Source organism: Mustela lutreola, chromosome 11 (genome assembly GCF_030435805.1).
Source record: "Mustela lutreola isolate mMusLut2 chromosome 11, mMusLut2.pri, whole genome shotgun sequence".
Lineage (NCBI taxonomy): Eukaryota > Metazoa > Chordata > Mammalia > Carnivora > Mustelidae > Mustela > Mustela lutreola.
In genome coordinates, this window is record NC_081300.1 from 12,763,466 (window position 1) to 12,789,551 (window position 26,086).

General features: G+C 38.4%; 1 protein-coding gene across 1 annotated transcript; it reads right to left on the reverse strand.

Annotated features, from left to right (window-relative positions):
• Positions 1 to 4,641: 4,641 nt before the first annotated feature.
• SERPINB11 (serpin family B member 11) lies at positions 4,642 to 25,609 on the reverse strand. The gene is made up of 8 exons (XM_059140487.1): positions 25,502 to 25,609; positions 20,141 to 20,325; positions 19,071 to 19,130; positions 17,891 to 18,019; positions 17,076 to 17,193; positions 8,677 to 8,819; positions 7,607 to 7,762; positions 4,642 to 5,523 (listed from the first exon to the last, which is right to left on the reverse strand). Exons 2-8 carry the CDS (start codon positions 20,306 to 20,308, stop codon positions 5,086 to 5,088), a joined length of 1,212 nt encoding a protein of 403 aa, XP_058996470.1. The 5' UTR covers positions 20,309 to 20,325; positions 25,502 to 25,609; the 3' UTR covers positions 4,642 to 5,085.
• Between the last annotated feature and the right edge of the window lie 477 nt (positions 25,610 to 26,086).

Here is a 26,086-nt window from a genome sequence, read left to right on the forward strand (position 1 = left end):
CATAGTGGATGCTCAGAACATTGAAGTATTTAAGGAATTAATTTCTTAATTGATTCAACTGATATCTGTTGAGCAACTATTATGCTCTAGACCTTATTGGCACTGAGACAGCAAAAAAAGATTTTTTTAAAAATGGCCCTTTCAGGGGGTGGCACTTTTGTGGACCTATCGGCAACATCACAGGTGGCTTCTGTGGCACCAGAAAGGGTAGCAGATTCCACACTGAGCCAACCATAAGGAAGGGAATAGTATGGAATCTCAGAGAGGATTTGGGGTACAATGGAAGGAGGTGGGATTCTGAAGGACCCACAATAACCAGTGAGATCAATTGCAGAAAGAGTCTGTTAGTCCAGTGTACGCTCTACAAGACCTTACAAAGATTTCGTTCATAGAAAGCAGTATTTTAAAAACAAATCCATAGAACACATGTAGAACCTGGAAACCCTGCCAAATCCCAGTCTGGTAAATGTCAGCCAACAGCCTTATTACCTCTTAACACACAGTCTTTTCCATGTTGATAGTCAAAGATGTTTGGGGACTAGGCTAGGGGATTCTTGGCATGGCCATCTCAGAGCTGTTGAGTGAGACTCTGACTCACATCCACATTACTGGACAATTCCATCACCCAATTAAGCATCTTATTGGCACCTTCATTGTCACACCTAAATTGTCAAAGATGCTATCTACATATAACAAAATAAAATAAACCATGAGCTATCATTGTGTCCACACCTCTAAACTCTTCTAGTTCTGCCAAAATGATTATTAACATGGAAAATGTTCCTTTGTATTATAATTTATGTAGCTTATAATGCATCTTTCCCATTATAAAGATGGCCATTTGGAAGCCCAAGTGATGTTTCCAAAATGCTAATCTCATCAAGTCATTTTCCTCAGAAGAAAGTCCTCATTCCCTGAAAAGGATATAGTGCTCCCCACTTGGAGGTCTCCATCCATAACCCCATCCTCATCATTTGTCCTTGCCCATAACAGCTTCTCACAATGCCCAGAACCCAGGTGCCATTACTGTTCTGAAGTCTGTCCTCTCTATTTATGAAGACAAGTACTGAGGCTTTTTTGGTAGTTGTTATATATATACATACGGCTTGACATGGGGCCTAGAACTTAGTAGGTGCTCAAGAAATATTTCTTCAAGAAATGAACCAGGGTATCAATGAATAAGGAAATGACAAAAACCTTTTAAAGTGATTCACTCTTGGGCAGCAGATCTGGTGTTCGCTGGAGGTATATGTCCTTTGGGTCTGGTTGAGTGTAGGCTGGGTACCCCACTGAGCTGTTTTCTCTACTGACACAAAGAAGAAACAAATGTTAACAATGGAAAGAAATAAAAGGAGAAGCTTTTCTCAGAATAAGACATATAAAGAGTAACTCCCCCCAGAAGATCTCAGAGCAAGAGGGATGGTTCTTACTGGAAGAGAATCAAAGGTACATGGGACACTAAAGCAGAGATCAAGAGCTGGTCAAGCATTAGTGTTGTTGTTACTGGAAGAACCAGAGCCTCCTACCAGCAGCTCTTTCTCTGTTGCCTTAGGTAACTTACACCATAGGATGACCTCAAACCATGACATAAATCCAGTGGCATTAAGGTGGGAAAGCCATATAACTAATCATCTAAATCATCCAAACCAGGACACTTCGGAGTGTGAAATAGGAAGCTATTGATTAGCACACCAGGGCAACAGAGGTAAACCAGGCCTGAGCCGGTCATACCAGGAGTATAGTCACCATTAATCCAGGCACTTCAAGGATAGCACAGGGAGAAGGAGCTAGATTCCTCAATACAGAAGTTTGAGGGCGGGGATTCCCCTTTCCAAGGTAGTCTCCATTAAGCCTTCATTTCTGTCATTCCATTTTGCACCTGAAAATTTCTGAGGAAAAAAAAAATGACAGATATGAAGTAAAGGGAAAAAGCTATACTTACCAGTAAATAATACACAGACAAATCTATCTCCAGACCACTATCCAGGGGTGATTTTTTTTCACTTTGCCTTTTAATTTTGCAGCAATTTCACATGACAAAGACCACTCAGAGCAAAGAGACCCAAGAGAAGTTTGACATTCTATGCCCCACTGATGCACAATGACTCAGATTCTGGTTTAATTTTATTTAGTGCTTCCCTGTGCACTGAGTTATGGATGTAAATGTGGTTAGGAAAGCAGCAATTCTCTCTGAGTCACTGTGACATTGTATATACCAAACACTCATCTGGAGGCTCAGTGTTCTTAAAATAAGAAGGGAAAAAAAAGACCACTGGCAAACTAAGAAGAGCTTTTAAGTATAAAAGGGACTAAAACTGATAGAAATGAAAACGAAAGACTATCAGAAAATATCTAAGAAAAAAGTAGAGAATTTTTTGTTTTTGAAATCCAGGTAAAGGAGATCTTCCTCCCTACTTCTTTTTTTTTTTTTTTCAATCACTAATCTTTACGTTTTTTGGAGTGATTTTAGGTTTATAGAAAAATTAAGCAAAAAGACTTCCCACCTACCTCCTTTGCTGTTCCTCCCAATTTCCCCATCATTAACATCCGGCATTAATGTCATACATTTGTTACAGTAATCAGTGAGCCAATACTGTTGTTATTTATTATTATTATTATTATTATTAGTTAAATTGATAATTAATTAAATACATTGTTATTAACTAAAATCCATAGTTTACTTTAGGAGTCATTCCTTGTGCTGTACATCCTATGTGATTAGACAGATGTATAAGGACATGTCTTCTCCAGTGTGGTGTCATATTGAATAGTTTCAAGGCTGTAAGTGATGGACTCGGGTTGTTGTCCTGTCTTGGCTGTTGAGAATAATGCTGCAATGAACATGGGAGTGCAGATATCTCTTCCATATACTGGTTTCATTTTCATTGGATATGTAACTCAGAAATGGGATTGCTGGATCATACAGCAGTCCTATGTTTAATTTTCTGAGGAAACTTTGTACTGGGGTCTGTAATGCCTGAACCAATTTACATTCTCACTGACAGTGCAGAAGTTTTCTTTTTATTTATATCTCTTCCAATACTTGTCCTCTCTTTCCTTTTCCTAAGAAGTATGAGGTGATACCTCATTGTGGCTTTGATTTGCATTTCCCTGATGATTAGTGATGTTGAGCATCTCTGCACACATCTATTGGCCATTTGGATGTCTTCGTTGGAGAAATTTCTATCCAGGTCCCATATATATACATACACACACATATATATACATATATATATAGTATGTATTTTTTTTACACATAAAATTAGCTCTTTGAAGAGTGAAAATAGCTGTGCTCTCCCCATCCCAGGCTGGGTGCCCTAAAAAGCTCTTGGCTCCATCCTATAAAGAGGCTCAGGATCCTGACTATAGCACCCCTCCCAGCTGTGCTTTTGGAGGCTGATTAAGTCGCTGTTTCTCTGAGCCCTCCTTTCCGAGCCCAGGACTCACACTAGTGTTTCTGAAGGCCCCTCTGTGAGAAGTATTCCCTGCTTTGACTCTAAATGATGACCATACGCTCAGTTCCCATTCCTTCAAGAGGACTCTGGGGTTCTATGACTGCAGCCTGGGAGTAGGCAGTCATTCTGAGTCTTTTCAACAGATGGAGGCTGCCACATGAGTGCCAAGCAGCTCGGCTATGGTCACACCCAAGGTGCTTGGTCCAAGTGATACCTCCATGCTCCTGCATAGCCCATGCCAGGTTCATGTCAAAGGGCCCAGCATTTACTGGACTGGTTCCATTTTCTGTCTCTTCAGGATGTTTAAAATGAGAAGTAGATGCCAAGAGACAACTCTTATTTTTCTCCACCCATCACTGTTGCTTCAAGTCTCTCCACTGTACCACAGCTAAAAACTCCTGTGCCTGAGGACCACTGGGGTGTTCTGTGAAGTAGGCCAAAGTGGCTTATAAAGGATCACTAGGAGAGCACAAACAGCAAGACAGCTACTTTATAGCATCTTTATTATTTGAGAGTAAAGTCAGCCCCTTCTTTCAGTGCCCTGATGGGAAAGAAAAGCTATCGTCAGCTGCCACCCCTGCCAATGGTAAAAGAGGGTGTCCCAGCATCTCAGGAGGGAAGCACTGGCTGATTTTGGACTGCCTCTTTCAAGATCAGGTTAGGGAAGGGAGAATTGAGGGGATCCTCTGCTTTGCTCACATCTCTAAGAGAGTTCTGGAAGGAAGTACTTACCAAGAGGGCACCGAGAAAGCAGTAAATATATCATGGCCATTATTATCTGATTACTACCTCGTGTCATGTCGGATAGAAAACAAGAAGGACTTCTCTTTAAGAAGTTTTTTCAAATGTTTTAAATAAAAGTCCTTTTTTAATAAAAATCTGATTTCTGGTTTTTGCTACTCTGAACTATAACTCACTGCATTATTGAAAAAAGAAAGAGGGAGGGAAGGAGAGAGAGAAAGGGAAGGAGAAAGGAGGGAAGGAAGGAGAGAGAAAACGAATGAAGCAAAGACGCAAGGAACAAAGGAAGGGGGAGAGAGAGGCAAAGAGAAAATCTATTATTCAAAAGGCTGAAAATATTTGACCAAAAATCCCATGAAAATGTTCACTGAATCAGACTTCTCCTTATTTAGTCTCCCTTTATAAGTCATTTAATTGCTGTGGTATATTAAAAATCTTTGAAGAATTGAAAGCATTTTATGTATTTATTATAGCGAATACAGAATTTTGAAGTAAAATTCATGATCCATCTATACATACAAGGAAAATTACAATATTTAAAAATCCCATCAAAGTTGAAGCCCTGAAATTGGTTTTCTGAAGGTAGTAGATTGGTCACTTATTCAAGAGGTCATGGATATATACAAGTCAAACAAATTGAACCCTTTCAAATTAGTCTCATTGACTTGATTATGTCACCCAGATAACACTTAAATGAGGCTCCAAAGACAAGAGAACTAGAGGATCTTTTTTGTAAATGTTCTTCCATGATTTCCATAATCTTAAGGTTCACCAATCCAAGGTATAAGTTGAGAGAGACCATAAGCCCATTTTGCAGATGAGCAAAGTGAGGTACAGAGGTGTGGGGGGATGAACTGCTTTTCGTCATGGGTTTGTCCCTGCACCTCCTCTAGGACTCTGCACCTTGCTCAAGCCTGTTTGTTTCGGGAGAGGCGAGCTTGCCACAGAAGAGGATGGTGTTGGTATGGCTGTGCCTTATGAAGAACAAGAACGGGTGGTTTGCCAGGAACTGAGCCCGGATGGGGAGTCTTTTCACGAGGAAGCTGTCCCCAGTGGCTGCTGCCGCCTCGGTGCCCTCTTCGTTGACATCCACATATGACTTGTGGATAACCTTTGATAAATACAGGCCATCAAGCGGTGATATTCCAGAAAGATCTGCTTTGATCTCGCTGAAGATATCTGTCATGCCTAGAGAATTTAGCAGGGAATTTAGCTCATACTGGATTTCAAGCCTGAATCTGGGGATGTGTACTTCAACTTCCCTCTCCACCATGTTAGCAGAGCTGGTCCACTCGTAAAATGTCTTCGTGTTCAACTGCTTCTCTATCTGAGAGACAAAACACAGATGAGTCCGCATGAGCCAAACACATGCTCTCTGTATTAAATGCTTTCTGTTTTATAAGTCCCAGTGTGAATGATTCAATGTATTGCTTGCTTTCTTTTCTACTTTGAAAATGTGCTCCAGTCCCATTTGGAAAAAAGTAACAGAATCTTACACTCAGTCACATCTTCCCTGTTCTACTATCTTTTATCCACGTTTTCTAATTCAAGGTCTCAAATGCGTATCCTACAGTCTTTTCTGCTTTATTTCCCTCAGCATGTAGGCCTCACCTACACTCCCTCTCTGGCCTCTGGAGTCCTTGCGTGTCCTGGGTGAATTCACCACTCCCTCTTGGTTCCCAAACGTGAAACATTTCGCTGCACCCTCTATTATGAACTTTGGATTCTGTGACGCCACCATCCACTTGCTCTGCTCTGCTTCCCCCCCTCCTCCGCTACACCCCTGAAGCTCAGCTCTACACGCCCCTTCATGCTCCCACCTAGCCATGCAGCCTCACATCCCACTTGTCATCCTCCCCCCAGTGCCATAACCTTGTGTAAGCTCTCCCCTTGGGCATTTGAAACCCTCCAGCCAGACCTCCCCATAGCTCCAAAATGGCATCTAAGACCCCATCGTTTGACCATGAAAGTTGAAAACTTTGGGCCACCTGTTCTCCATCCTGACGATATACCATCAGGTATAAAGTAAAGGTGGTTTTTCTTCCTAACTGTCTTCTCCTTTCATCCTCATCTTCCCTCATCCAAGTTACCATAACTTCATGATATAAATCCACTTTGGGCCTCGGGCCTCTAGGGCATTTGCATGTGCTCTCTGCTCTGGTTAGAACAACAGAGTACTCTTGTTCCACTTACTCAACTTCCACTCTTCCAGTGAGGCACTGAGATTATCCTAGGAGCCTTCCCGAGTTCCTCATTCTCTACTCTCTCTGCTTACATGAGACTTTCACCAGAGTTTATCATGGCACTTGTTATGTGATATTTGTAACTCTGTATTTTGAAACCACACATTTGTCTGTGTTCTAGAACCCACTAGAATTCTCAACATAGAGTAAACAATGTTTGGTACGGAATGAATAAATGAACAAATAAATGAATGTATCACAAGCTGATAAAGACCACTTCTGAACTGCTTCCAAAATGCTATCTGCCTCCAAATAATTTCCCATGGCAGCTCACCACAGGCAACCAGAGGTCCAAGCCCCTCTGAATTGGCCACACCAGTATCACACCTGCTCTCATGGCCATGGCCATGCTTCTCTTCCTAGAGATCCAAATGCATACATCCCAACTCAGGTGTTTCAAGAAGCCTTCCCTACCCCCCACCTGTTTGCCATACTGTTTAATCTCCAGCAGGCACTTCCTTCCTGACTTAGAAACCCCTGACTGTGGCCATCCCAGCTGTGGGCATAGCTCAGCTTCCCCGTGCTTCCCAGAAGCACGGCTGGTCTCCTAAGAAACTGTTTGTCACTCCAGCAGAACACTGGGAAGACCCAGCAAGGCCGGGGTAGAAGTGTAGTCACTCGGATCAGTGGCTTGCGTGCTTCTGTGCCGGGCAGCATTGGCTGAAGCCAGGGATAGGGGGTTAGACCCAAACTCCTGCCACCACCATGTCCTGTTCTCAGTGGCTGTGGCACTCATTTCCCCCACAAAACCAGGATGCTAATAAGAGTGGCTAGCTCAAGCATGTCATAACTGGGCTGGAAAAACTGCTCCTGAGAGGGAAGATGGTGTAATCAGACTTCTGTGGCCTAAGACCCTAAGTCGCATTACAATTTCATTACTACGGAATGATGTTTCTCAAGTGTAAAGTAACCAGTAGGTGTGGTACTTGTACAAGATGGCACTTTTGCCTCCTTGTGCCCTCTTGGGTGTAAGAATAAATTATTCCCCCAAAATACACTGTCCTGAAGGCAGGGACCAGGGTCCCCCTCCCTCTCACAGCCCCTGGGGCAATCCCACTGAACCCAGAGTGTGACTGAATTAGGGACTGAGCACACTGTCACAGGGTACACATATATGGCGGGGGGATTCAAGCACACATGCGTTCTCTGCACATTAGCATTCTTTACCTGTTCTAGACTGGCCGTGCCTACTGGAAGCAGAATAATCATGCTTAGTTTGTTGTTAACATAAGGCAGCTCGAGAACTTGCATCTGCGGTTCCTTTATGAAGGCTAATTTGTATGTTCCAGTTTGATACATCATTTCCACAAACACACTTTTACCCTATTTTTTAAAAAGAGGTTGTAATTAGGTAGAATAGTTACATATATGCTTGTACATGCATATATACTGATTCTTTTGCCTAACATGAATATCTGCATTAACACTGAAGGCATAGATGGGGCGCCTGGGTGGCTCAGTCATTAAGCATCTGTCTCCCGCTCAGGTCATGAATCAGGGTCCTGGGATCCAGCCCCACACTGGGCTCCCTGTTCGGCAGGAAGCCTGCTTCTCCCTCTCTCACTCCCTCTGTTTGTGTTCCCTCTCTTGCTGTGTGTCTCTCTCTCTCAAATAAATAAAATAAAATAAAATAAAAAACACTAAAGGCATGGGGAAAATATAAACAATAAAGTAACCCTTTATTACTTCCCTTTGCAAAGGTTGTTTTTTATTTTAAAATAAGCCATTGTTAGAGCCTAACTAGCTCAAATGATATATACAATTATCTGTATATAAAATACATATGTATAGTAATATATATAATAACAATAATGTTTTCTCAAAACAAAGCCAACATTACCACCTAAAATGATTTGTATGGAAAAATAACATCATAGGATCATTTTCTTTTTTAATCCAATTGGAGACTGTCTAGGAGAAAAACCGTATAGATAGTTTTATTGTGCTGAGATAATAACCACGGCATATGTGGAGAGAATGCGTGGATAGGGGAAGAGTGAGGAGAGAGCAGGCTCTCTTCTCTGCAGGATGGCTCCAGTGTCCAAAGGCTCTAGTTAGGTGCCCTGTGAGAAAGGTTACTGTCACCTCATGAGGAAAAATGAAAATAAAATTCATAAAAAACACAAAGAAACCTATGGAAACCTAAACCAGTATTTTCACTAAAACTTTCTAAATTGTCCTTAAATGATTATTGCATTCTTTGGAAATTGTCATTAGTCTGAAAACAAAATACTTACCTCACTCAGCTGAAAAGGGCTTTTAATTGTCTCTCTTTCCTGAAACTTATTTTGCCATTGTCCTTTGAAATATATGGCGTTCACCAGGACCATTACACAAGAAGGGTCGATTGTTCCCTTTCCAAAGAGGTTTGTGACTTTTCCTTATAATAATAATGAAAAAAAAAAAAAAAACCCAGATAATGTATTTGGATTTGAGCTTGGGTTTATTAATAACAGAGTTGAATAGTGACTAGAAATTTGGAACCATTTCTTTTTTAAGGTCAGTTATAAATTTGAGAGGCCGGGAGAACTACTTTATCTCCTGGCCATCAAGACTATCCTTGTCAAATGAAGTTTATGTCCAAGAATTGAATATTTTGTCATTTCTAATCAGAAGATGGCATCTAGGGAGTACTTAGTATACTAACTAATGATCAACTTGTCTTATACCTAGTTATACCCAATGCTTTTCTATACATTACTGCTTATTTAAAAATATTAATAATCTCTTATGGCTTCCTTCTAATATTTATCAGGCTTTATACTTGCCAACACCTCACCACACCTAAATATTTTAAGTATTCAAAAGATCATTCTTACAATGTCCTAGCAATTAGTGTATTTCAAGTATATACCAAGACTTAAAGTAAATACATACCTGAAAATCAGAATTTATACAAAATATACAATCAGCTATACCAATTGGATTGAACACCAAGCCTTCTTGGTGCACTCTGGTGCACTGCAATTTATAAAACATTTTTGGAATATAATCTTACAATTGGAAACATAGGGACATCCAGAACATTAGACTCTAAGCTTAATTTTTCCACTACTGTTCTAATTAAATTAACAGATCTGAAAAATCTGTAGACATTTCTAAGCATTTTCCAACTTAATACAAAGAACTGAATAAATACATATTAACCTGCTCATCTATTACTAAGCTTTAATAACATCAATCCACCAATCAAGAAAATACTGTTGAGAGTTTATCACTGGTAAGTGAAATAATAAGATACAAATATGTTAGAAATGTGGTCTTTAATTCTCAGAAAAGTATTTATATCACTGACATGTTCCTCATAAATGCAATTAGCTCTAATACTTTAATGTTAATACTTTGTTATTTCACCCTAATTTTGTTACTCAATAAATCTAATTCTCTCCTATATGAAGGAATATGATTGTCTACATTCTTAAACCTCAGAAACTATTAGTACAATGATAACATGGCACAACCACGCAGAGACAGATTATTTCAACATGGTAATTGGTACATCTCTAGTTGGGTAGATATAGCCTAAGGACAGAAAGAACTGAAAAAAATATCTTAAGATACTGTTATATTTTATTAGTATTCTTGCTTTGAGACCATACTTATGTTAAATGATGTGATTTTGAAATAATTTTGGTGGCACTGGAATCTGGAATTTTTGACACAAGATAAAAGAGAAATAGATATAAAAAGGGGGCGTGAAGTAAAAATCCTATGAATCTGTATTTGAACTGGTCATATAAGTAAGAAATTATGCTATATTTCATCTAAATATATATATATATATATATATATATATATGAAATATATATATATATATATATATATATTCACTGAGAAGTCCTATAAACAATAACCAAGCCAGTTTCAATGGGTACTCTTGTACCCAGATTTATGGTCTCTAAGTATCATTACTCATTAAAATGATTCAGGATCCCCTTGAGAAGTAAGTAATTCTAGGTCAAGAGCAGGACATGAGCCTGGAACCCTGGTCAAATTGAAAAGTGAGAAAGCAATCAAATTCTGCAGGGTAGTGTTGAAAGAACTTAGGAGCCAATATAAAGACATGACTCCTGACTAAAAGGGGCAAATAAATTGAAACATCTCAAAATGTTTAAAATTAGGATACTTAAAAACAGAACTCAGTGGCTGGGGCACCTGGGTGGTAGAGTTGGTTGAGCAACGGACGCCTGGTTTTGGTTTAAAGAACGATCTCAGGATTGTGAGATCAAGCCCCACATCAGGCTCTATACTCAGTGCACAGTTTGCTTAAGACTCTTTCCCCCTCTCCCCTGCCTTCCCCTCTTTCTCAAATAAATTAATAAGTCTTAAAAAAAAATAAAACTCTATCTTTGAAGGATGCTAGAAGGAATAAAAAGTAGTTTTGAGGGATGCCTGGGTGGCTCAGTTGGTTAAGCTGCTGCCTTCAGCTCAGGTCATGATTCCAGCATCCTGGGATTGAGTCCCACATTGGGCTCCTTGCTCAGCGGGAGCCTGCTTCTCCGTCTGCCTCTGCCTGCCACTCTGTCTGCCTGTGCTCACTCTGACAAATAAATAAATAAATAAAATTTTAAAAAAAAAAGTAGTTTTGAAACTGGTATTAAAGAGAAAGAATTCAGTATTCTTTTTCTCATATGAACTGTACTTAGAATAACCAAATAATTTATGAGGAGAAGTTTCTCATATAGAAATATTCCAGTTTATAAAGAAGGAATGCAAAAATTAGAATACTGCAACTTTATAACTCCTAATGAAATAATGGACCTAGGCAATTATCATCAAAGGATACTAACATCATAAAAAAGGGAGTGCACCCAGACATTATTTCTTTCCTGATGGAAACACAGGAAAGCATATTTGTCAAAAGTAAAAAACTTTTGACATGCCTCCATGAAGCATATTTGTCAAAAGTAAAAAACAAACACATAAGCAAAAACCACTAGAATCTTAACAAGTTTCTAGGTCTAATTTCCAACTTATGAGAAATATAACAACAGAGGAAATTATTAAATGACATTTCAAGGTGTAGTCATCATCACCTAGACTACAAGAAAATGCAGGCAAATATTTGTTTCCTTCAGTGAATTTTCTGTAAGAAAGAAAAGGTGTGGAAATTAATAAAAAACCAAAAGAGAAATTATTAAAATATCAAAAAAGTTGTAAAGAGATGTCTTCAGGCAATAAGAATGCAGTTTATGACAGATCAACATCCCTGGCAAGAACTATAAGGAAAGCTGAATACATTTTTTTTTTAAATTCTACACTGGGTTGTTTCTGAAGCAACTGCTAATATCTATGCACCTAATAACACAGCTTCAAAAAATGCACAGCAAAACTGCACATAACACAAAGGAGAAAAAGAAAAATCCACAATCATAGTGGAAGATTTTGATACAGCTTTTTCAGTAAATGATTTAAAAAAAAAAAAAAGCAGACAAAAAACTAAGCAAGGGTATGCAAACACAAAGTTGGCCTGATAAAATTAAATATCTCTACCAGCAATAAAATTAAATATCTCTACCAGCGATGCCTGGGTGGCTCAGTTGGTTAAGGTACTGCCTTTAGCTAGTCATGAGCCCGGGTTCCTGGGATTGAGCCCTTTATCAGGCTCCTTGCTCAGCAGGGAGCCTGCTTCTCTCTCTGCTTCTGCCTGCCACTCTGCCTACTTGTGCACACACTCTCTCCTTCTCTCTCTCTGACAAATAAATAAATAAAATCTTTTTAATAAATAAATAAATAAATAAATAAATAAGATATCTCTCCCAATAAGTAAAGAATAGACATTATCTTTATGTGTACATGAAAATTTTACCAAAATCAGAACATGTTTTGCTGTAAAAAGTCTCAATAAATTTCAAATAATTGAACTACTATGTTCTTTGACTACAAAAGAACTGAAATAAAAATTAGTAACTAAAAAACAACTAGAAAATTTCCAAATTTTTGGAAATAGAGCACCTTTAAATAACCCATGATTCAGAGAAGAAACCTCAATGAAAATTAGAAAACATTTTGAACTGAGTAATAATGTAAATAAAGTAAATGGAAAATTGTGAATGGAGTTAAAGTGACACCTAAAAGGAAATCCATTGTCTCAAATATGTACATTAAAAAAGAAAGATCTGAAAATCAATTATTCATCTCAAGAAACTAGAAAAAGAATAGCAACTTAATACCAAGATAGTAAAAATAAGGAAATAAATGATAATCACAAATATTAAGGTAATAAAAAAGTCTTTTCAATTCTTTGAAAAGACTAAAAAACTATAAATCTATAATAAGGCTAATTAAGATAAAGAAAAAATTCAAGTTTATATTTCCAGGAATAAAAGACAATATTATATATCCAAAAGTCATAAAGAAGATAATATAAGGCTATTATGAGCAATTTTATGATAATACAGATGAAAATTTAGATAAAATGGACATATTTCTTGAAAGAAAATTCAAAAACTTACACACACACAAAAAGAAAATATAAGTAGACTTCTATATGCTAGAGAAACCAAATCTCTAAATTTTCCCACATAGAAAACACCAGGCACAGAGGGTCACCAGTGAATTCTTCCAAACATTTAAAGGAGAAAAAGGCACACTAACCTCACATAAACTCTTTCTTGGAAATTAGAAAAAGAGCAGAAACATTTGCCAACTAGTTTCATGAAGTGAGTATAACTTTGTACCTGAACTGACAAGAATATTTCAATAAACAAAAACTAAGTTCAAATTCTTTCATGAGCACCGGTGTAAAATTTCTAAGGAAAATATTAAGAAATCAAACTCAGTGATATACAAAAAGTACAATATACCATGACCAAGTTTGGTTTATCTTAGGACTAAAAGGTTGGTTTAACACTAAAAAAATCTATTAATGTAAAGCACTATGCACTAAATTAGCATAATAAAGGAGAATCATAGCTCATAGATATAGAAAAGGCTTTAATATAATGTGGTTAGTCATTTGTCTCAAAAATTCTTAGAAAAACAGAAATAAAAAGAAACTTCCTTAATCTGAAAAAAATGTTCACAAAAATATCTGCAACAGGGGTACCTGAATGGCTCAGTGAGCCTCTACCTTTAGCTCACGTCGTGATCTCATGGTCCTGAGATAGAGCCCCGCAGCTGGCTCTCTGCTCTGTGGGAAGCCTGCTTCCCCCTCTCTCTCTGCCTGCCTCTCTGCCTACTTGTGATCTCTGTCTATCCAATAAATAAATAAAATCTTTTTTTAAAAATCTGCAACAAACATTACACTTAAATTTTTATTATTAAAACCATTCAGTAACAAGATATAAATCCAGAAACAACATATAACATAAGGATGCCCAGTATTAGTACTTCTATTCAACAGCAGGCACTAACCAGTAAGAAAAGAAGAAAGGCTGAAGAGGAAATGATTGTATTTATAGAAAATCTGAAATAATATATAAACTAGAATTAAGAGAATTCAGCAAAGTTAATATACAGAAGTCAATTATATATTTCTACATCAACAACATATAAAATTTGAAATAATTGATACTAGTTAAAATTTAGTAAACACTTCAAATATCTGAAAACCATTTGTCAAAATACATATAAGACATTAAATAGAGAAATACAGAAAGTCATTGAAAAAAATTAAAGAGGCCCTAAATAAACAGAAGTAAACTTCATGGAAATGAATTAGAAGCTGAATATTATAAAGACACCCATTCTCTCCAAATCTATAGATTCAATATATATCATTTCAAATAAAATTTCAACCAGTATGTTTAACAAAAGCTGATAAGTTGACTTTAAAAAAGGTGTATGGATTCCATTTATGGTGAAATCATATGGAAGTTGCCTTTCTCAGTCTGACTTATTTCACTCAGCATTAATACCTTCTGGGCCATCCGTGTTGTCACAAATGGCATGATCTCGTCCCTTTTTATGACTGCATAAAACAACAACAAATGAATAAACAAACAAAGAGCAGGATCAGACTTATGAATACAAAGAACAAACTGATGGTTTCCAGAGGAGAGGCAGAGGGAGAAAGAGGCTTCCACTTATGCAATGAATAAGTCAAGAGAATAAAAAGCAGCATAAGGAATACAGTCAAGGATACGGTAATAGCAAGGAATTGGGACAAATGGTAGCTATACTTGTGGTGGACATAGCAGAGCATAATGTATAAACTTAAATCACTATGTTGTAAACTTGCAACTAATGTTAACATTGTTAACAACTATATTCAACTATATTCAAATAAAATGAATATGGAATGCAAAAGACCAAGAAGCTAAGTCAAGGCAGCCCCAGAAGAGGATTAACATTGAACTTAACACTTCTGGTTATTAAGATGTATTGCAAAGCCACCATAATTGTGGTATTTTTGTGAGAATAGACAGATGGAGTACACTAAACCCAGAAACAGACCCCCACATATATGGTCATCTAACTTATGATAAAGTTTACACCGCCATGTAACGGTGAAAGGATCCCCTTCCCCATGTCAGCTAGATGTCCGTATGGACTGGAATGAGGTTTGGTTGTTTTTTAAATGAATCTTGACTGTAGTGAAACAATAAAGGCTCTAGTAGATGACGTATAAAAGTATTTTCATGAGCTAGGAGTAGACAAAGGTTTATTTAAAAGTAATGCTAAGGTACTGACTATAAAGGAAAAGATTGGTAAATCTTACTCCTTTCAAATTAAAAACTTCTATTCATCAAAGGCACCATTAAGGAAAGATACAAAATGGTAGAAATTACTTGCAACGCATGTATTCAGTAACTCCTACTAAAAATGCATAAGAAAAAAACAGACAAACCATCCCTACCTATGGGCAAAAGATTCAAATAGGCACTTTACAAAGGAAGATAGGAAGTGTATGAAAAATGTCCAATGATGTCATTCATAAAGGAAATGTAAATTAAAATTAAACTAACTACAATGACTAAAGTTAATAAGACTAACACATGTTGGCACAGTTGAGGGATAAATAAAACTCTCATTCATTGCTTGGGCAAGTATATTGGCAAACCACTTTAGAAAACCGATGTCTACTAAAATTGAATATATATATATATACCTATGATCAGCAATTCCATTCCAAGGTGTCCATCCAAGAAAATTACATACGATATATGTACCAAAAGATGTGTATCAAAATGCTTATAGTAGTGCTATTCGTAAGAGACCCAAACTAAAAATGTCCCAGTGTTCATTAAGACTCAGTAGAATGGATAAATATATTAGGTATTTTCAGAGAACAAAACTGGTATCAGTGAAAATGAGCAAATCATGCCAACCTGTAGTCCACATGGATGACTCTCACAAATAAAATGTTAACCTAAAAAAATCCTAAATATATGCTTTATGATTCTAATTACATGAAATATTTAAATAGACACAACTAATATACAGTAAAGAAGTTAGAGAAGTCTTAATGTTTGGCAATAGGGTGGGTTAGTTTCTGGGAGGGGACACAAGAGCAGCCGTGGAGTGTGCCCTTCTATTTCTCTGACTTGGCAGAGGGGGAGGGAGGTTACCTGAGGGCATTCACTTCTGTGACTATTTTCTTTGTGATAATTCAACTGAACAGCAAACATAGAATGTGTGAATTTCTCTATATTTATTTCAATGAAAAAAGTTTAATTCAAACATTAAGACGTAAGAAACATACTGACCAACTGCGATGTATAAATGTTATTTGGGTCCTGATTCAAACAAAAAAAGAGACAATTGATGGAATACAAAAACTCACTGCCTATTTCTTAATATTAAATAATTATTTTTAAATTTATAGATTAAATAATGGTGCCGTGGTATTTTCTTTTTTCTTTCTTTTTTTTTTTTAACCTATAATGTATTATTAGCCCCAGGGGTACAGGTCTGTGAATCATCAGGCTTACACACTTCACAGCACTCACCACAGCACATACCCTCCCCAGTGGCCATAACCCTCTCGTTACCCCTCGACCCACCCCCCCAACCCCAGCAACCCTCAGTTTGTTTTGTGAGATTAAGAGTCTCTTGTGATTTGTCTCCCTCCCCATCCCTTCTTATGCAGGGGTATTTTCTTTTAAATAACATATTTTTGAAAGGAAACAACCTGAAAAAAAGATAAAAAGATGGTTTCTGGACTCTGTCCTGGAAGAGGTAAGGGGAAAAGCGCGAGGGTATAGCTGTTAGATTGGCTTTAGGTGATAAATCCTGCAACTGAGTGACGGGTCAATAAGGATCCGTTATAGTATTCTCTCCACTTGTTTCTCTTTAAATCTTTCCTTAACTGGATATTTTTAAATAATGAAATGGACACATCTTTAAATCTCAACATTTAACCTGCCAATTTTTTAAAAAAATTGATAATTAGAAGGTTTATTTTAAAATCGTGAAAGATTTAAATTTAACTAAATTTAATTGCAGAATGTACAACACTTCTGTGAAGTAGAAATAGTGTTCTCATTCTCAGAGTCACTGAGCTTAGATTCTAATTAGGACAAAGGACTGTAAAGGATATTTACAAATATTCCAAAATACTCCATTTCCTCCATTCTTGACCTGCTTAGGTTGGGTCCAGGACTTCACTCAGCTTCCTTGTTAGCGCTGACTCAGGCAGCCTATCCAAACAGTGCAAATAAAGTTTGGAGACACATGTGGGACTTATTCTTACCATTAGTTTTACTTTCAACCCAAGCATTAATAGTTTTCCTCGTTTCTTCTGGAGACTGTTCAAAATCAACAGTTTGTGGTATGGCTTGATAGAATTTCTTAGAACAAGTTAAATATTGCTGTAAAAGAAAGAGCAATCAGGCAAAAAATAGTGTAAGGGAAGCCAAAGTCTACTGCTCTGTGTTTTCTAAAATCTACAACACAGAGACAAAAGCAGTTCGTGTGTGTATACGTCTGCAAGAAAGCAAAATCCATATGTACTTAATCTTAATAAAACAAATGGATTTAAACAAATCAAAAAGCTCTCCAAAAGGAATGTTCAGAAATGTTTGGTTGTTTCTTCTGTCATATCATTGACATTTTTCATTCTAAAACACTCGAAGCACAAAGGCAAGCTGCAGTACTCTGATCTCTCGAAGCCGACAAATGGGAGTTACCGCCCCACAGTCTAGATTGGAAAACTGAGATCTAGAGTGATTACCCAAGTAAGGACCAGAGTGAGTACATTTTGCTTGTTTGAGGTCTAATGGGGAGCCAGGTCTCCCCATGGCATGTGTGAGTGTGTATCTGTAATTCTTCCCTGAACTTGCTTCTTGGGCAACTTTGGTGGTTTGGGGGGAAATAAAATTTTTATGTGATATTTCACAACTTTAAATGAGAGTTTGGCAAAACCATTTCACTGAAACTCTAAGTCAGCTCAAATTTAATCTCTTAAAGATGAATGTCACGCGGCTCTTCCCGCTCTTTACTTATTTTATGGTGTGATAGTTAGAGGATGCCAAGACAGCATTGGCCCAGCATTCCATATGAACGTACCTGATGGAACACCATTGCCTTTGTCCCGTAGAGTCTGTTGGCCATGCTGAGGGTATAGTTAGAGTCTGGCTGGTTGATTTGAGAGATTAAGACTCCAAACTCTGAATGAATCCTTCCAGCTTGGCTGCACTGAAGCATCAGTAAACAAAGAATGGAGTATTAAGTTGCTTGATTTCTTGCCATCAGAGGGTTATACATACATGAAAACAGTAAGTAGAGAGCAAGATGACTGCCTCTGAATAAAAGCGTAGAGAATACGAACAAACAAGGAGTTGGAGAGTTGAAGTCATGTTCCTTCTCTAGATTTCCTCTAGCACAATAATCTCAGCACGCTGTGACCTTACTCACAGATTGTATGCAGAATTGTAAGCTATTGCAAAACACATAAGCAATTGCTGGCCTCAGTGGGTTAATCCAAAAGCACCAGTTTTCAAAAAGAGATCCCAATGGGTCTTCACTGAACAGACCTTACTCACCCATCACAGGAGCAATTCTGTTAGACCTACAGCTCTGAAGCATCTGAACTCAAGGACATTATAGCTGTACACCTTCATTCCCTAAAGAAAAGTTTCCCAAACTACGAGCTTCAATTCCTCACAGGTGGAGTTCTGTGAAGCAAGTATTCTGTGAACCTATATGCATTCACGTGTTTTCTCAATCACGATGAAACACAACCATCTTCATATGTGAATTCTATACAATTTCGCTTTCAAAAGGAATTGTCCTACTAGAAAAGAGCAGATATCATGGTCCCAGGCAATGTAGGCTGGGCAACATCAGGCCCTGTTTTCCTGGGGACTAACTATAAGGTAAAGCATCAGTGTCCTTTCTCAGTGCCCCCACTGAAAAAAATCTACCACTCCATAGATGAGGCTGGCAGACTCAAATCCATATGGAGATATAGGGCACAGTCCATAAAAGAACAGAAAGTTGGAGCAAGGATGACACTAAATGGTATGATAAAATCTGAGGGACTTTATCAGCATTGTTAACATTATTATCATTATGTAAACTCTATAGGCCATAGCGATTATCGGGAAGACCAAAGGAGTGGATCAAGGGAGACACGGCTAAGTCCCTTAAGGGCCGAAGAGAGGCTGTTACTCAACCCCTGCACTATAATCTCTTGGAGCTCTTATGTTAAAGAGCATTTGAGAGCACAGCAATGATATTATCATACCTTAGCTGAGTCCCTGAACTCTGGTTTTAATGACTCTGAAGTATGATCAAAGTGAAGCACCTAGAAAAGAAAAACAGGAATCGACGGGCATCAAAAGCAACATACAGTCTATAAAAGTGGATATTTACAAGCGTCTGTTTCTCCGTTTCAGATAAAGACCAACAGTAACAGCTAACATTCAGTCATATTCTTAGTACTGAACTCAGCCTCCACATCTTACTGAGCCCTCTCAACAGCTTTAGAAGTGGACAGGGTCATCTCGTTTCACGCTTGGGAAAATGAGCTCGAGAGATGTTCCCTGACAACCATCTGCCGGTCTTCAGGGACGGAGCTGTTGTCCACGAGGCTCTTCTGCCCCCTCCCACCAGTCTCAGGCCATTCACTAGGACAGTGACCAACTGGGGTTCATGTAAAACATTACATGGTGTCCCAGTACAATACCTATTTTGAGAGCAAAAAAATCATGAAATTGCATCCAAATATGGAGTAAAGAAATAAAGGGCAAACAATAATATGGTATGTGAGTCCTCTAGGAGTAGTTAAGTGATGTTTATCGAGATTTTCCATAGTAATTAAAAATATATAAATGGAAAAATCACTGTATATCAGCCTATGTAACCTGAAAAGTCACCCCTTTTCTCTCAGTCTCTCTCAGCTTCCCCCTCTGTAAAAGGGAGATAATAACCCCTACCTGCTACACAGGGCTCCTATGAGTTTCAAATGTCCTCATGAATATTTTTAAAAACTTGAGAGCTTTTAAAGTGTCATTAAGGTTTATGTACCTCACATATGTTCTCTGTCATTTATGAATCTTGAAAAAGTAAACTGCAGAAATGAAAGCATGAGAGCACCGAAGGGAAGGGACTGTGTTATATGCGTTATGATATTTGTATTATCACTATTGCATTATTTAAGCCATTATTCATTTTAAGAAATCCGATTTTCCCAAACGTTTCTCCTTTCACAAGACGGCAGAATTTCCTTGGTATAAGGATGTGAGCATCTGGCTGACCCACAGGGGTACACAGAAGTCCTCTAGGTTACAGGGAAATCTTAGCTGTGTTCCATACCTTTTCCATCTGCCCTGCACTGTTTCCTCTGGCACCAAGGAGGACCATACTTAGAGCATAGAGCAGGCTCAGTGGGGAAAAGAAGATGTTATCTCCCACGTTGTTACTGTTCAGCTCTTTGAACACATCAAGGCAAAATTCAACATTTGCTGTGCTGAGGGAATCCATTTTATGCCCAGCACTATCTGAGAACAGATGGGAGAAAAAAATCCAAGAATATTACTTGGAAATACAGATAATCTATGGGGTTCAGTTACTTAATTTCATGAATTTAAGAGTCTGGGCACACTGTTTCATGAAAAATTACATATTCTAGTTTTCGAGAAATCTGTAAATGACAGAGGTGGGGATTAGTTGCAGATTCTAATGAATCAAGATTCTGTTCCTTTCGACCAGTAGTTCAAAGCTGTCTCACTATAATTTGTGTACATTTAAAGTTGTTTGCCACAAAAGAGCAGAAGGAATTAGGTTCTTGTGTTCTTACCATCCATACCATCAGACTCCCCCCCCCCATCCTGGAATTTGCACAGAAAAATTCTCAAGCTTGGACACCTGGGTGGCTCGGTCGGTTAAGCATCTGTCTTCAGCTTGGGTCATGATCTCGGGGCCCTGGGATTGAGCCCTGAATCAGGCTCCCAGCTCAGCGGAGAGTCCGCTTCTCCGTCTCCTTCTGCCTCTGTCCCCCACTCTGCGCTCACACTCTCTCTCTCTCAAATAAATAAAATGTTAAAAATAAAAGAAGAAAAATTTTCAAGTTACACAAGCTCAGCCAAATAAAATGCTGTCCCACTAGACTGTCTACCTTCACAGCCTCATAGGAGGAGAACACCTTTCTATTTCCAGATACCTTCAAATTCTCCCTAGATGGCTCAGTAAAAAAACTGAATGCCTGCTGTTCAGCTCTTCCCTTCCTTTCTTCTTTGCTAAGAAAACACAGATCTCATGAAGCAACTTCCACTTAGCCATGTACTTCAGAGAAGGCTTCTCACCTTCATGCCTGCTCCATGCCCCAGAAGCAAGACTTGACTGGCTAAAGCCAATTGAGATAATTCTCTATCCCACATTAGTGACTAATTAGGTACAGACTTGGTGTTATAAGAAGAAATTGTGAGGTTATCATGTACATCATGGTGACCACAGTTAATAATACAGTAATGTGTAGTACAAAGTTGGGGCGAGTAGATCTTAAGCATTCTCACCAAAGGAAAAGAAAAAAAAAACAGTTAACTATGTAAGGTGAAGAATGTAATCTTGGGAAACATTCCCCAATGTTGATGTGTATAAAATCATTACATTGTACCCTTTAAATATATAATATTTGTCAATTAATCCTCACTCAAGTTTGGGGGGAAATAAATAGAATTTTAAAGATCTGAAGGTGCCAGGATTTTTGCCAGTAAGGACAAAAGTCAGAGCTTCTAGAAGAGGCCTCCCTTTGATAAAAGATTCACGGGGGAAGCCAGCCCTCTCTTTCTCAGAGCTGTTTTGTCTTCACATGACTACTGTCAGGACAGCTATTGTGTGACTGTGACGCAGCCAGCCCAAGGGTAAGTCAGATGGCAGAGTGAAAAGGAGGACAGAACTGAGTAGACGGATTAACTGAGTAGACGGATTAACTGAGTAGACGGATTAACTGGTCCTGGATCTGTACTGCCGTGGGAGTTCTTGTCGTGTAAGATGATGTTTCCTTATACTTTAACTCGGTTTGACTGAATGTTCTGTTACTTGCAGGATTTCTTTCAGGATTTCTTTATACACCATGTCTGCTAGAACCAATTAGCCTACCTACCTCACACTCACACATTTCTAGCCCAGCTACATTTTTTCCCTCATTTAGTGCCCCAGCGATATGGAACAAATTCATTCCTCTTCCTCTCATCTTCTAGATTATAGCTGTGCACTCTTGTAGAACCCAAGTCTAGACCTATACTCTCCAGGCTATTATGACAGACAGCCAGGCTATTATCGCCACCTGGGTATATTTATTTTAGTTACTAACTTGCCTTGTTTTCAGACAGTACATATCTGAGCTGAGCTCACTGGAAGTGTGTTCTCTGGGGTGTGACACTGTTGGGTTACTGATTTAGGCGTTAGTGTCACACCTGTCACTAAAACATAGGGCTTTGCACCTTATGAGCCAAACAAAGCCAAGGCCTAGGGTGAAGGCCTCAGATCTGGAGCAGGGAGGAGAGTGCCCAGCTCAGCACCTCTCGGGCAGAGAGAGACTGAAAGGAAACATGTCACTCATGGACTTTCGAAATAATAACCCACCAAATTTATATGGCAAAAAAATGGTGATGACACATCCCTATAACTGAAGTTGGTTCTCCTAAAATAATCATTAAGGACTAGACGCTGCCTATTCCATTCGTCAGACCAGACCACCCAGCATAGTATAACAGAGCCTAGAAGTTATATTATAATAAGCCTGGACTGTACTTCTCTTTGTTCCCGACAGTTTTTTTTAAAGGTACATAACACAAAAGTTTTACTAATCTTATTTAATGAAAATATTAGCATATACCTTTAATAGAACTCCGTTCTTCAAGTTAATTGTAATAGAGTTCTCTGTAACAGGTCTAATAATAATAAGATCCTTGAAAGTTTTTTTTTTGTTGCTTTAATAAGAAACTGATTTTGGTCCAATAATGAAGCATGTCCAAACCTTACTCTCTTCATACTGCATTCTGCATTTCAGTATATAGAGTTAGCTAATGGGGTCAGGATCTAGAACGCAATTTCAGATTCAGAAGTAAATGTAAACTTTATTCTTCTTAAATCTATGTCACATTGTCATTATAAAAAGCCTGCCTTTACAGAAGAGTTAAGTAGCCCGACAGTTAGGGAGGCACCTAGGGAAAGGATGCAGGGATATACTGATAGATCACCTATGTGAGCCATGCCCTCTTACATTATATTTTTTATTTTTTAAAGACTTTTTAAAAATTATTTTTGCAAAAGAGAGAGAGAGCATGAGCAGGGGGAGGGGCAGAGGGAGAAGCAGACTCACCACTGAGCCGGGAGCCTGATGCCGTCTTGACCCCAAGACCCCGAGATCATGAGCTGAGCCGAAGGCAGTCCCCCAACCAACTGAGCCACCCAGGCATCCTATGCACTCTTCTATTATTAATCTGTTTGTTTCTTTCTTCTTTTTTAACCACAAGCATAGAGGACTGAAGTAATCATACCCCTTGGTTTTCTTCGCACAGCCATCATTGGGCCACAGTTCTCTTCTTTGCTTATTGACTTCAACCCAATTCATTTCTTTTCTCCTCCATCTCCACAGACAACACTTATCATTTGTTTAAAGCATGTTCTTTTATTTACATGTGTCCTTAAAAATGTTTCCTTATTTTATGCATTTTTCATTTTCATAAATGTGCTTACATTAAATAATTTATTTTTCACTGAGTACTACATTTTTAAGACTCATCCAGGTTTCTCTGGAAACATCCTCTGTTGTTTGTAAGTACTGTGTCTTTCTGCTTCCACATTTTGCCTATCCACTCCCCAGAGGCAGACACCCAAATGGACTCCTCCTCTACACCATCAGCAAAAGAGCTATGATGGGCATCAATACACACACACCCCTTTACACAAGATTACTTTGTAAAGGAAATGACTGAATTGCAAATTTCATGTATGTGCCAAGCACTGCATACATTATTCAGAATGTAAGTCCTACAAAATGGATCATGTAACCCCAGTTTTGAAGACAAGACAATGAGGGTTTGGGAATTCACACACTGTAAGTGGGGGAGCCAGGATTTGAACACCAACCCCTCTGCTCTGAAATCCATGCTCTTTCCACTTGCCATTGGATACTACTCAGATAATAAGCTTTAGTTTAGGTAAAATGGTTTTATTTTTATGGCATCACCATTATTATCCCTATTTTATAAGGATACCATCTTACCAGAAAAATTAAGAAACTTAGCCTAAGATACGAGGTATCAATAGGTTTACTCTAATAGTTAATGCTTATTAAAATATGGTATTATTTTCCTCACTTCGCAATAAGATCTTCTAGTTCTTCAAGCATTTAATTCATAGCACCAAGAAAAAAAGCTTTAGGTTTAGGTTTTTCTCAAAAATTACTGGGAATATATCCTATGAATTAATGCATGACCTTTGGTATTTGGCACATTTATTTGCAAGACAGAGTTTTCACTATCATTAACCTAACTCTTAAGAGCTCTACTTTCATCATCCATTTTCTGAAATTTCACCCTTTTGGCTGTTAGCACAACAGAGTATCCACGTTAATCTTGTGTTCAGTGGATTTTATGCAATAACCTTAATTGACTGTTTCCTCTAGACCTGAGTGGTTGTCTTTGTGAGACACTGACACACAAATGTGTGGATGAATATACAGATTCTTATTCACTGAATAGGTTAGTCTTCCTCACTAGACTTAGCACTCCTTGAGGGCAGGGAAAACCTATCCGTGAAATGATCCATGTCTTGCACAATCACGCAATAATGGATATGCATTAGAGAAATCAACAGTATAAATATTTTACAATTTCTAGTCTAACTTCTAGTCTAATTTATGCAGTTGGTTTAAGAAAAGAGGACACCATGAAAGACGTAAGTCCCAAGTCACACAGAGCCTTACTGCAGATGCACAGACCCATGGAAGGACTCTGAAGTGAGCTCCCAAAGAAGGAAGGGGAATGGCAGAAAATTTCTTTTAGTGTACACTTCTGTCTGCTTTCAGACACAGAAAAATCCCTCCCAAGCAAAAGGAATGTGTCATCTGGAAGCTCTCATGGGAGAAAAACAGTAAAAGGATGCCCAAGGCTGCAGCCCTTCCAGGTTAAGAAGGAGGATTTCTAGAAAAAAAAAACTATTCAGGAAATGTGAGGAAGAAACGTATCTTAAAGGGGGATACTGTCACTAAATATTGCAAGAGAACAGAACATTGTAAGGCATTCTTTCCAACATGTCTAGTTATCAATAAGACCACTGCAGTGCGGCCAAGGTCTTCTGAGGAACTAAGAAAAGTCTCAGCACACAGAGGCCAGAGCCATGTGTAGCAAGCTCTGCTCTAAATAAGGCTTATTAGTAAGTAGAAAATATCAACAGAGATCTATTTTGCTAAACAAATGAGAGGTTTGAAATTAAGTCAGCCTGCTTCAAGGACTTAAAAAATGTACACCATCAATGTTAATGTATTAACAAACATGTTAATATATTCATCAAGAGATCAGCAAAAGCCACACTCAATCAAAGAATAATCTTCATGCTCATTTGGTTCATTACACACCTGTCCAACTGCCGTATTCTACTACTCTTATCTGCTCCTCTGAGACAACAAGCATAGCTAAAATAATGAAGTACAGAAATACTTCTCTTTACCTTTTTTGCTTTCCAGGGTGCAGTGGACAATTTGGCAGGTGTGATGTGAGTTGTGTCCCTGAAGAGGAAATATAAAGGCTTCACTTTTGCCCCTCCCTTTCCATTGTGTCCTTAGTGATTCAGCTCTACATCCGCCTGGAAGAAAGGACAGCCCTGAGACGGAACTCCCTCTAAAGGCCACCCAGAGCTGCCCTGCATCCAGGAGACTCTTGAGATGGCCAGCGCTTTCTGGAGACGTGCCCAGTTCTTCCCTGCAAATGAGGACACATTTACAAACCTAATCTCTATTCAAGAAAATAAGCTGTCTTTCTAAAAAGAGCAAATGGGAAACATTCAAGTTGGCAACACCATATTCAAAATTCCAAAGATTGCTGTTTCAGTATGGACGGCAGAGACAGTGATTCAACAGGAAAGATCCCAGCTGTGACAGAAACACTCTAGCCATGATGGGTGCTTCCTGGCCTGAGGCCCATTCACCCCAAGACTTTCTGAGCTCCCTTGCATGGAGTATGTTTTTGTGAGGAGCTTCTGCTCACAGGTAATTCCTATCCCATAAAAAGGATTTAACAATGAGCTCAATCGGGA